Source organism: Corythoichthys intestinalis, chromosome 19, assembly GCF_030265065.1.
Source record: "Corythoichthys intestinalis isolate RoL2023-P3 chromosome 19, ASM3026506v1, whole genome shotgun sequence".
Lineage (NCBI taxonomy): Eukaryota > Metazoa > Chordata > Actinopteri > Syngnathiformes > Syngnathidae > Corythoichthys > Corythoichthys intestinalis.
The window spans coordinates 24905399-24918760 of record NC_080413.1 but is presented as its reverse complement, the minus strand read 5'-3'; the positions used below and the strand labels follow the sequence as shown (position 1 = coordinate 24918760).

General features: G+C 38.8%; 1 protein-coding gene across 5 annotated transcripts in view; it reads right to left on the bottom strand.

The window, feature by feature from the left end:
* Window positions 1-13362, bottom strand: part of lama2 (laminin, alpha 2) — a 338873-nt gene that overhangs the window by 154187 nt on the left and 171324 nt on the right. For all 5 annotated transcript variants that reach the window (XM_057822981.1, XM_057822982.1, XM_057822979.1 and 2 more), the window contains exon 20: window positions 2273-2359. In XM_057822981.1, coding sequence (XP_057678964.1) covers window positions 2273-2359 — 87 coding nt within the window. The remainder of the gene's footprint in view (window positions 1-2272; window positions 2360-13362) is intronic.

Sequence of the window (13362 nt, the reverse complement as noted above, 5' to 3'; positions counted from 1 at the left end):
AACTGGCCAGTGGAGGGCAGTCGCGCATTTGGTCAGACCCGCAACCCTATTCATCGGCAACGAAAGGCCAAGCCGCAAAGCCGCAGCAAAGGTGGAAGACGACCGAATGGATGCCAGGCAGCGGACGACCGAGCAGAACAACCGGTAGGAAGCCCGGGATGCCAGGCACTGGGCGACCGAGCAGAACGACTGGGACAACTAGATGCCGTTGAGTCCGTGCTGCTCGCGAGCAGAGCCCGCAGAGACTCGAAAAAAATTCATCTTTTTGAGACAGGCAACGAAGAGGGAAAAGTTTAACCGGCTGTCGCGGCCGCAATAGCGTCATCTTTCAGTTAGTTATGTGTGGATAAATTGTTACTTTGCTATCAAAAGCTCTATTTGTCTTGTTGTTTCTGTTATTTTGTAAAAGGAAAACATTATTCAGATGTTTGCGATGTAACTAAAGCAAAAAATAGCTGTGTGAAAGTCAAAGTTATGTTTGAAATATATGCTATCACAAAAATCTCAATTTCTCCGTTTTTTCATCAGAAATTTGAAAATTAATCAAACTAAGCTATTTTCTAATGCTAATTTTTAAAGAATGGAAAAAGATATGAACTTACTTTTTTTTCTTTCTAATCTTTGTTTTGGTGGGTTCCATGTTTATATAGCAATAGAACAGAATTTTCTGTGGGCCTTGCAAAATAAGTCAAAATCCAGTAAAACGGCCGGGAGCGAAGGACCTTGCTCCGGTGAAAATGGCTGGGAGAAAATGAGTTAAGGGAAAAAAATTGGGCTTTGTAAAACTACTCATAGAAGTACATTTTCTCAAAAAGCTATTCAAGTAAATGTGAATGGAGTACATGTAACACGTTACTACCCAAATCTGCACATTAATGTATGAATTATGACACCTTTTTAATTATATCATCATTAAACGTATTGTACTCACATCCCAGCTGGTTTGTTCATGAAACCTTTTTCTCATTTCACATCTTTTCACCACATATCTTAACTTTATTCTCATAACCTTTACCACTTATTTGACCTATTTATTCCTCCCCTACTCAGATGACCCCCACAAATTTCAAGAATAGACAATCTTTCTTATTTCACTTTAAGTGTTTTGCCCCCTGGCAAATACAATCCATCATGCCAAAGGCGGTTAGTCTATATTTACCCGCCATGTGTCATTGAGCCACATCATAGCCTGCAGACAAGCATCCACAGCGAGGAAGACTTTTAATAGAACTAAAAGTTCATGATTCAGAATGTCTGACACCTTATGTATGGGCCATGCAGAGAAACAAATATGTGTACTAGTATTCAACCACCATCAGAATGGAAACCAATCACGCTGGGTGGCAATATAAATTTATACTGAAAACAATCTTCATGTGTGTGTGGTAAATTTAAAGTGACCATCTCCAATTACGTTATGTGACGAATCACTTCCATTGGCTCAAGATTCACTATGTGTTTCAGGATGTCTTGCAAATGGAGGTTTACACAATAAAGCTGACAAAGTACTGTCAGGAAGGCTTAGAGAAGCTGTCCATTAAGGAGAAAGTTAGCTTCAAAGAGTGAACAGCTTAAGAAGAGTGACAGAGAAAGACCTGACGGGCTATTATAGGATAAGTGAGGATTTTTGTCATTGATTGACAGCAATTAATTAAAAGCAAAAATTGTGGGGAAAACAACAATGTGGCGTATGCTTTAAACAAGACCTTATAATTAAACCATTTCTATGCATAAATATTTACAGGCCACAAGATTAGGTCAACGATTAGGTAATAGTATGCAATATTAGAACTGTATTAAGTGCATTTATAATGTATTGCGCACCTCTAAAACGGCAAAACAGCAGAAGTGCTTAGCTTGTGCAGTGCACTTATAACAGAAGTCTGAACCATTTTCTAGTCTAAAGTAGTCAGCTATATACAGTAAGAATACCAAGTATCACATGAATTAGAGGAGTGGAGAAAATAATACTTCAGCTACACAAAAGGCCAACCTGGTATGTCTAAAAACAAAAAATGAATCAGAAGTCAGTCAGCCAGTCAGTCGCTTTGATAAGACGCTGTATAATCCATTCACTATATACATTTTTATTGCCTGGCACTAAAAAGTGAACTGATGCAGCTAGATAAGCAAGCCAAACTATTCGAAACAATGCTACAAACTTTACTCAGAATAATAAACACATTTTCAAACCAATTCAACTGTGTTAATCAAAAGTTGACATTACAATATTTGAACCAAGATTTTTGCGTGAATTAAGTGTATAAATTACCTGTCACATCTTGGTCCGGTGTAACCAGTCTGACACTGGTCACACAACAGCTCTCCTTTCTCACTAAGGTGGCAGGTCGGGCTGAAACTGTTGTGGTTGCCAGGCCGATGAAGTTTTATTTTTTTAAGTTGTTGATTGGAGAAATCATAACGTTGTCCAGCAGCGAAGAGGGGGGCAGCGAGGATGATGATGAGGAAGAGAGGACAGAGATGAGTTAGGGCCATTGTTTGTCTCCCGGAACACTCACAAGTACACACACCTGTGTACCCACTTTCACTTTTACGTTCTCACATACACACACGTAACATGCAAAACACTCGGGTTTTACAAACACTCTTCCACTGTTCAAAATGTATCCTAAACCAAAAGTGAGTGAGGGATCAAGTGAGAGCGAGTGTCACCCTCCCACTTCCATAAACTATAGATAGTTCTGCTGGCTCAGGTTCCGAGCACAGACAGGCTCATTAGCTGACTGTTTGAGCTCGACTAGTCCACGTACACACACACAGACACAAAGAAAAAAAAAAAAAAAAAAGTATTAATTTAACATTGTTTTATTGTGGTTGTAGTGGTATAGAAATGCAAAGCATTATTGTGGAAGTTGTTCCTTATGTAATTCACCAATTACAAGTTGATAATAATAATAAAAATATTATACTGTATATTATTGCTGTTCCATCTACAACCACAAAAATAAACATTGGTAATTAATATTTCTATTGACAGTGCCAATAATTTGCCATTGATTTGCCAATTATATTGGATTAGTAGCTGTGCCATATGATGGTGTCCAATTGTATGATACAGTGAGGAAAATAAGTACTTGAACACCCTGCGATTTTGCAACTTCTCCCACTTAGAAATGAGGGACGGGTATGACATTTTCATGATAGGTGCTCGTCCACTATAACAGACAATCTAAAGAAAAAAACATCCAGAAATCATAGTGTATGAATTTTTAATAATTCATTTGCATTATACAGCTGCAAATAAGTGCTGCAAATAAGTATTTGAATACCTGTCTATTAGCTAGAATTGTGAGCCTCAAAGACCTGTCAGTCGCTTTTAAAAAGTTCAATGCATAAGTGGAGGTGGACTTTTTGAATTGGAGTTTTTGACCTTTTTGAGGCAGTTAGCTGCATATAAACACCTGTCCACCCCATACAATCAGAAAGAGTCCAATTCCAAACATGGTCATGACCAAAGAACTGTCCAAAGACACCTGAGACAGAATTGTCGACCTCTACAAGGTGGGACAGTGTTACAGGGCAATTGCCAAGCAGTTTTGTGATATAAGATCCACTGTTGGAGCAATTAGAAAATAGAAGAAACTACTATGACTGTCAATCTCCCTCGGACTGGGGCTCAATGCAAGATCTACTGCGTAGGGTCTCATTAACCTTAAGAATAGTGGGGAATCAGCCAAGAACTACACAGGAGGAGCTGGTCAATGACATGGTTCAAAATCATGAATGGCACAGAAGATTCCCCTTCTTAAACCAGCATACTGTATATCCAGGCCCAAATGATCATTTGGATGATCCAGAGGAGCCATGGGAGTCATATGTGATGAAAATGGAACTTTTTGATCTTAATTTCACTCATAGTGTTTGGAGGAAGAAGAATGATGAGTACCATCCCAAGAACACCATCCCTACTGTGAAGCATGGGGGTGGTAGCATCATGCTTTGGGGGTATTTTTCTGCATATGGGACTAGACCACTGCACTCTATTAAGGAGAGGATGACCAGGGCGATGTATTGCGAAATTTGGGGGAATAACCTCCTTCCCTCAGTTAGAGCATTGAAAATGGGCAGTGACTGGGTCGTCCAACATGACAGTGGCCCGAAGCAGACAGCCAGAATAACCATGGAGTGGCTTTGTAAAAAGCATATTAAGGTTCTGGAGGGGCCTAGCCAGTCTCTAGACCGAAACCCAATAGAAAATCTTTGGAAGAAGCTTAAACTTCATGTCTCTCAGTGACAGCCCAGAAACCTGATTGATCTAGAGAAGATATGTGTGGAAAAGTGGTGCAGTCTGCGCAAACCTCGTTAAAGGTTACAGGAAACATTTGACATCTGTAATTTTAATGAAAGGCTACTGTACCAAATATTAACATTGATTTTCTCAGGTATTCAAATACTTATTTGCAGCAGTAGGATACAAATAAATGGATAAAAATCACACACTGTGATTTCTAGATTTATTTTTTTTTTAGATTGTCTCTCACAGTGGACATGCACCTATCATGAAAATTTCCCAAACCCGCCCATCATTCCTAAGTGGGAGAAGTTGCAAAATTGCAGGGTGTTCAAAAATGTATTTCCTCACTGTAGTTATAATATACAGTGGGGCAAATAAGTATTTCGTCAACCACTAATTGTGCAAGTTCTTCCACTTGAAAATATTAGAGAGGCCTGTAATTGTCAACATTGTTAAACCTCAACCATGAGAGACATAGTGTGGGGAAAAAACCCCAAATGATTACATTGTTTGATTTTTAAATAATTTATTTGCAAATCATGGTGGAAAATAAGTATTTGTTCAATACCAAAAGTTCATCTCAATACTTTGTTATGTACCCTTTGTTAGCAATAACAGAGGCCAAACGTTTTCTGTAACTCTTCACAAGCTTTTCACACACTATTGCTGGTATTTTGGCCCATTCCTCCATGCAGATCTCCTCTAGAGCACTGATGTTTTGGGGCAACACGGACTTTCAACTTCCTCTGCAGATTTTCTATGGGGGTGAGACCTGGAGACTGGCTAGGCAACTCAAGGACCTTGAAATACTTCTTAAGAAGCCACTCCTTTGTTGCCATAGCTGTGTGTTTGGGATCATTGTCATGCTGAAAGACCCAGCCACGTCTCATCTTCAATGCCCTTGCTGATGGAAGGAGACTTTCACTCAAAATCTCTCCATACATGGCCCCATTCATTCTTTCCTTTACACAGATCAGTCGACCTGGTCCCTTTGCAGAAAAACAGCCCCAAAGCATGTTTTCACCCCCATGCTTCACAGTGGGTATGGTGCAATTCAGTATTCTTTTTCCTCCAAACAAGAGAACCTGTGTTTCTACCAAAAAGTTCTATTTTGGTTTCATCTGACCATAACACAGTCTCCCAGTCCTCTTCTGGATCATCCAAATGCTCTCTAGCGAACCGCAGACGGGCCTGGACGTGTACTTTCTTCAGTATGGGGACACGTCTGGCAGTGCAGGATTTGAGTCCCTGGCGGCGCATTGTGTTACTAATAGTAGCCTCTGTTACTGTGGTCCCAGCTCTCTGTAGGTCATTCACTAAGTCCCCTCGTGTGGTTCTGAGATTTTTGCACCCCTTTCTTGTTATCATTTTGACGCCACGGGGTAAGGAGGGAGTTGAAAGTCCATGTTGCCCAACGACAGGCCCAAAACATCACTGCTCTAGAGGAGATGTGCTTGGAGGAATAGGCCAAAATACCAGCAACAGTGTGTGAAAAGCTTGTAAAGAGCTACAGAAAACGTTTGGCCTCCGTTATTGCCAACAAAGGGTACATAACAAAGTATTGAGATGACCTTTTGGTATAGACCAAATACTTATTTCCCACCATGATTTGCAAATAAATTCTTTAAAAATCAAACAATGTGATTTTCTGTTTTTTTTTCCTACATTCTGTCTCTCATTGTTGATGTTTAACCATGTTGACAATTACAGGCCTCTCTAATATTTTCAAGTGGGTGAACTTGCACAATTACTGGTTGACTAAATACTTATTTGCCCCACTTTATATACATATTTTTTAACCAAAGGATGCAAATCAAATAAAACATCACACTGATCTAGGTTACAAAAACATAGCATCATCATATGATCAGTAAGGGGAATACTCTGATGTATGTAATGTATATAAAATCATTGGTTAATTCACTTACATGTACGAATAAATGAGAGTAGATGGCATAGCTGGATGTTGATAATTGACAGATATGACTAAAAGTATGATCAGGATGTAGCTAATTGAGCTCAAGTGTAAATAAAAAGCAACCGCTCTGAATACTAAACTGATTTGGATTGATTATCTGTAAATCATTGCAATTTTTTCTTTTAATGAAATCATAAGACCTTTGACATTAGCGCAAAGTGGAACCGTCTGTATGGTTGACTAGCTGTTTGAGTGACAGGTTTCGGTGAACATAAAGCAAAGGAATAGAGGGCTATTTTTAAGGGGCACAGGCCTGGCACCTCCAGGCTATTATTACTGCAGGGGGTGGTTAACGGGAAGACAGGGAAGCTGCACAGACTGAAAGAGAGACATGTCTCTCTTTAGCTTGGGAGAGGCAGTTTGGACAAGATACCTCACCACTGCATCATGAAAATTCTCAGCTGCTGTTTTAGTGCACTGCTGCGTGTTGGTGGGGGTGTGTTTGCTCATGTGTTGCAGTGCTCCCAAATACCAAAAACACATGGAATTCCCCGTATAACCAATTCTTTCGTACGTGCTACTTTACAGTGAACATCTATTTTGAGGCAGTTTTCATATACGTACTGTAAATGAATTAATCTTAGTAATCTTAGAATATTTTTTTGTCCATTCACGACAATTAAACCCTAACCAGCCACATTTTTGTACCATATTTTTTAAGGGTGTCAACAATAATCGATGCGGCGATGCATCCCGATGCGGGGCAGGGACGATTCGATTCGATGCGGGAAACACGCTGAATCGATTCAGCGCATTTTAAAATAAATAAGTACGTTCAAAAAGCTTCCCTGCGCAATTCCGGTGATGCAATGGATTTGGTTTCCCCATTTGTATTGTTATTCTCATGTTTACCTGCAGAGAGAGCTACTTTACATTCAAAGCAAGCCCGTAGAGGTTAGATCGGGCCTAAAAAATTCCAGCCCAACCCGACACGGCCTGCTGGTATTGAGGCCCGACCGGCCAGATTAACTATAGATTTGCATGCCCGAGCCGAGTGATGCGGGAAAAAAAATGCAGCAGCAGCAATTTATTTTCATTTCTTCAAGTTTTCTTACTGTTTAAATAGTCTACATATTTTTAAAAGAGTTATAAAAGCATTTACACAACGAAATAACGCTGGGAAAGTAAAAAAAAAAAAAAAAAAACACGGTTTTGCAGACACACAGAGGAGAAGATTCGAAAGGATCACATTTGCCTTTGTGTGCATAAATAAAAGTGTCTTTCCTAACAAATTCTCAGTTGGCAGAAAAAAAACGCAAGTTTACTCAATATTTAAATAGTCTACATATTTTTAAGATATTTATAAAAGCATTTACTCAACAAAATAACACTGGGAAAGTTTAATATTTAAAAAAATACACGGTTTTACAGACACACAGAGGAGAAGATTCGAAAGGATCACATTTGCCTTTGTGTGCATAAATAAAAGTGTCTTTCGTAACGAATTCTCAGTTGGCAGGAAAAAAAACGCAAGTTTACTCAACATTTAAATAGTCTACATATTTTTATGAGAATTATAAAAGCACTCACACAACGAAATAACGGGAGGAGAAGAAGAAAAAGAGGGCTGCGCCACAGACCTCTGCGCATTTAAAAAAAATAAAATAAAAATTATTAGTCCGGCGCGGCGGCCCGACCCGACCCACCGAAACGTGAATGCTTAACATTTCGGGTCGGGTCGGGTCGGGTCGGGTCGGGTCGGGTCGGGTTCGGGCACAAGATCTAACCTCTATGCAAGGGGGACGAGGAACCCAAATCCGCTTCCTCACCGGAGTAACGTCACAGACAAGCGCAGTTGTAATCGAGAGTGCAGAGAGATAGGACATAACATAACAATGGCTGAAACGGAGAAAGAGGGAGCGAGAAATATTATAGATATAAGATAGGCTAGGCCTACATTTTACTTTTGTTCTACATTGCAATTTAGGTGATGTTTTGTTTGCAACTGAACTGATCCCTGGATTGATATTGCGATAAAGATGCTGCTGCACTACAATATTTTCTTTGTCGTTCTCTTTAATATTTACTTGAATATTTTTATTGATGGGTCGTTGTGACTAAAATACAGTGACTGTTATTACTGATTTTGCACAGGAGTTCAGATGTTGCACTGTGTGAAAGGCTGCTACTGTGTGTAAAAAAAAAAAAAAGAGAAAGCCCTGGTCTTATTCAAAGCAATTAAATGCAGTGATCTGATTTTTTTTTTAATATATATGAAAGTATACTATTTTCATTTGACTTCAACAAGGAGTGACACAAGAGCCGATAAAAAGTTGTTTAATGTCTGTCCGCTTGTGTTGGCTCACGATTCACGAAAAATATGCTTTGCTTTAGAATTTTAATGCATCCCAGGCTTTAATGCATCGCAATGCATTGCCGAATCGAACCGAATCGAATCGTGACCCTCTGAATCGAATCGAATCGAATCGAATTGTGGTCCTCCGAATCGTAATCGAATCGAATCGTGAGGGCAGTGTCGATGCACACCTCTAATATTTTTCAGACTATAAGTCACAGTTTTTTTCATAGTTTGGCTGGGGGAGCGACTTATACCCAGGAGCAACTTATGTGTGAAATTATTAACACATTATTACATATTTTCACTTGTTTTTTTTTTTTGTGCGTTTTGGAGTGACACTCATGGTTTGGTAAACCTGTTAGCATGTTCTTTCTGCTATAGTTACAGTATCTGAATAACTTTTAGTAGCTATGTTACGTTAACATTCCGATCACGTTCGCGTTCTGCCTTTGGCAATGTGTGTTCAGTTGTAATATTGAATTTTTTATTTTGAAATGCTTGCTTTTAGTTTGTGGCGCTTTCACGCCCAAAGGGGGGCGCAGTCACACTTGTTTACGCGAAGAAGAGCGCCCAGACATCAGAAGAAGACTGACAGCTACGCAGCTCTGAGCGAGTGTGCGAGTTAGTGAAAGAGAGAAAGACACGGCTGCGAACCTACGTTCATTGTTTATGCTTTTAAAATATATCTACAGAGGCAACGCCTGTATGTATAATCTTTTCTGTTGTTGTTGTGTGTTTTCCACCCGCGATCGGCAACTTAGAGCCAGTTGTGTGGTTGTTTGAATGATGTGCTAATGCTAGCGAATGTGTGCTAACCATTTGTGTCATTGCTAAAATAGCAGCTAATTATTATTTATTTACGTTGATGCGAACCTGTTTGGTATCGAGAAAGAAATTGATTACAATTATTTTTATTTTTAGTTTCACTCTTCAAATAAATGGTGTCATAAGGACCTCCAAAATAAAGTCAGCAAATTATATGGACGTCCAGCATTGTCATTTGGGAGTTTAGCTCGCTGTATAGCCAGAACCGAGCCGCAGCGTCCTGGTGTGGACAGTACATTTGCATTTCGTTGTTCATGCATCATGTAACATTATCATTAGGGTTGTTCCGATCATGTTTCTTTGCTCCCGATCTGATCCCGATCGTTTTAGTTTGAGTATCTGCCGATCCCGATATTTCCCGATCAGATTGCTTTTTTTTTGTTCCCGATTCAATTCCAATAATTCCCGATAATTTTTCCCGATCATATACATTTTGGCGATGCATTAAGAAAAAAATGAATAAAACTCGGACGAATATATACATTCAAAATACAGTACATAAGTACTGTATTTGTTTATTATGACAATAAATCCTCAAGATGGCATTTATATTATTAACATTCTTTCTGTGAGAGGGATCCACAGATAGAAAGACTTGTAATTCTTAAAGTGTAAATGTGACTTTGTATATTGTGACTAAATATTGCCATCTAGTGTATTTGTTGAGCTTTCAGTAAATGATACTGTAGACATTTAACTTCTGCCCAAATGCATGATGGGAAGTGGAACCACGACTGCGTGTCGTGGTACCAATTGATATATCTTCTCTGTGTTGGGAAATAACATAGGGTGTTAAGAAAAAGATCAACTACTACCTTTCTTCCCCACATTGCTTCCCACGACTATTCTAATTGTTGGGAGAGGGATTGTAAGGCTTTAGCCATTTAAAAAAAAGGCTCCAAAGGCTGCCAAAATTCACTCTACTCATTTTATGCTGCCTTTTAGCTCTATATACTGTATGGGTAAAACGGCGCCATTATAGATTGAACGCGACAATGAGTGAGTGGGTCGTGCAGCGCATGTGTTAACTGCGTTAAATATTGTAACGTGATAAATGTAAAAAATATTCATTCTTGCCGTTAACGCAATAAATTTGATAACCCTACCTTAAGCTTAAACTAAAGACTCTGGAAGAGTGTAACACATTATGTCTGTAACGTTAAATAAAATTAGAAAACGATTTAATTATATATATATATATATATATATATATATATATATATATATACAGTGCCTTGCAAAAGTATTCGGCCCCCTTGAACCTTGCAACCTTTCGCCACATTTCAGGCTTCAAACATAAAGATATAAAATTTTAATTTTTTGTCAAGAATCAACAACAAGTGGGACACAATCGTGAAGTGGAACAAAATTTATTGGATAATTTAAACTTTTTTAACAAATAAAAAACTGAAAAGTGGGGCGTGCAATATTATTCGGCCCCCTTGCGTTAATACTTTGTAGCGCCACCTTTTGCTCCAATTACAGCTGCAAGTCGCTTGGGGTATGTTTCTATCAGTTTTGCACATCGAGAGACTGACATTCTTGCCCATTCTTCCTTGCAAAACAGCTCGAGCTCAGTGAGGTTGGATGGAGAGTGTTTGTGAACAGCAGTCTTCAGCTCTTTCCACAGATTCTCGATTGGGATTCAGGTCTGGACTTTGACTTGGCCATTCTAACACCTGGATACGTTTATTTTTGAACCATTCCATTGTAGATTTGGCTTTATGTTTTGGATCATTGTCCTGTTGGAAGATAAATCTCCCTCCCAGTCTCAGGTCTTGTGCAGATACCAACAGGTTTTCTTCCAGAATGTTCCTGTATTTGGCTGCATCCATCTTCCCGTCAATTTTAACCATCTTCCCTGTCCCTGCTGAAGAAAAGCAGGCCCAAACCATGATGCTGCCACCACCATGTTTGACTGTGGGGATGGTGTGTTCAGGGTGATGAGCTGTGTTACTTTTACGCCAAACATATTGTTTTGCATTGTGGCCAAAAAGTTCAATTTTGGTTTCATCTGACCAGAGCACCTTCTTCCACATGTTTGGTGTGTCTCCCAGGTGGCTTGTGGCAAACTTTAAACGAGACTTTTTATGGATATCTTTGAGAAATGGCTTTCTTCTTGCCACTCTTCCATAAAGGCCAGATTTGTGCAGTGTACGACTGATTGTTGTCCTATGGACAGACTCTCCCACCTCAGCTGTAGATCTCTGCAGTTCATCCAGAGTGATCATGGGCCTCTTGGCTACATCTCTGATCAGTTTTCTCCTTGTTTGAGAAGAAAGTTTGGAAGGACGGCCGGGTCTTGGTAGATTTGCAGTGGTCTGATGCTCCTTCCATTTCAATATGATGGCTTGCACAGTGCTCCTTGAGATGTTTAAAGCTTGGGAAATCTTTTTGTATCCAAATCCGGCTTTAAACTTCTCCACAACAGTATCTCGGACCTGCCTGGTGTGTTCCTTGGTTTTCATAATGCTCTCTGCACTTTAAACAGAACCCTGAGACTATCACAGAGCAGGTGCATTTATACGGAGACTTGATTACACACATTTGGATTCTATTTATCATCATCGGTCATTTAGGACAACATTGGATCATTCAGAGATCCTCACTGAAGTTCTGGAGTGAGTTTGCTGCACTGAAAGTAAAGGGGCCGAATAATATTGCACGCCCCACTTTTCAGTTTTTTATTTGTTAAAAAAGTTTAAATTATCCAATAAATGTTGTTCCACTTCACGATTGTGTCCCACTTGTTGTTGATTCTTGACAAAAAAATTAAATTTCAAATCTTTATGTTTGAAGCCTGAAATGTGGCAAAAGGTTGCAAGATTCAAGGGGGCCGAATACTTTTGCAAGGCACTGTATATATACATATATATATACATATATATATATATATATATATATATATATATATATATATATATATATATATATATATATATATATAATTTAAAAAAGGCATGTCCGATATTTTTTTGCCGATTCCGATACTTTGAAAATGACGTGATCGATCGATCGGGTCATCTCTAATTATCATACAGTACACTTATTCAGCATGTTGTTCACTATTGTATTTTTATTTTAAATTGCCTTTCAAGATTACATATTTGTTCTATTTGTTGGATTTTATCAAGTAAATTTCCCCCAAAAATGCGACTTATACTTCATTTTGGGCATTTTATGGCTGGTGAGACTTAAACTCAGCTGCGACCTATAGTCTGAAAAATACGGTACGGTAAGATTAACCCCAAATAAAGTTAATCTGTTGACATTTGTTTTTTGACATTTTATAGTTACATCGTTGAGCACAAGCAATGGTCTGTAGAATCCCCGCATCAGGGGGATCTGATTTTTTTTTCCGAAAGTATCATTCAGGACAAGGGTACACAATCATTTTCAAGGACTACATAAAACATGAAACACAGTGGGGAAAAATCGGATTAAGTTGAACAAATTTGGCAGTAAAGAAAACTGAATGTTGTTAAAATATTTATGAAAAATGAAGGCCTAAACTGGTCTACAGGTAGGATGACTAGAGGCCAAAAGCAACAATGAAGGAGCCCCATTTGAAAGTGGCACGAAAGTAATTTTCTAATATTTTAAACTATTTCATGCATAAGATGAGAATGTGCCCTGGTTTAAGTGTGTTAGTTGTGTAATTTTTTTATTTGATTGCAATCGCGTTTGCAAGTTAAACTATTCTGCAAAAAGTAGGTTTTGAAATTGGTCACAGTGTGACTTACACCGAGCTTTATTATGCAAGTACCTGCTCTTTTCGTTATTCCTTCATGCCCACTTAATATGGGGCGTGCCAAAAAGGCAAGCATGTTACTCTCAAGTTGGCCACTTCCTGGTTCTAAAATAAGCCGCACCAAGCATACAGTATATAAAGAATCCTGTACTTAAATCTATACTTGTGCATTTGCAGTGGTTTAGTACAAATCAGAATTCACACCGACAAACTCAATCAACTGTCATTCAGAGCAAAGAGTATTCAAACATAAT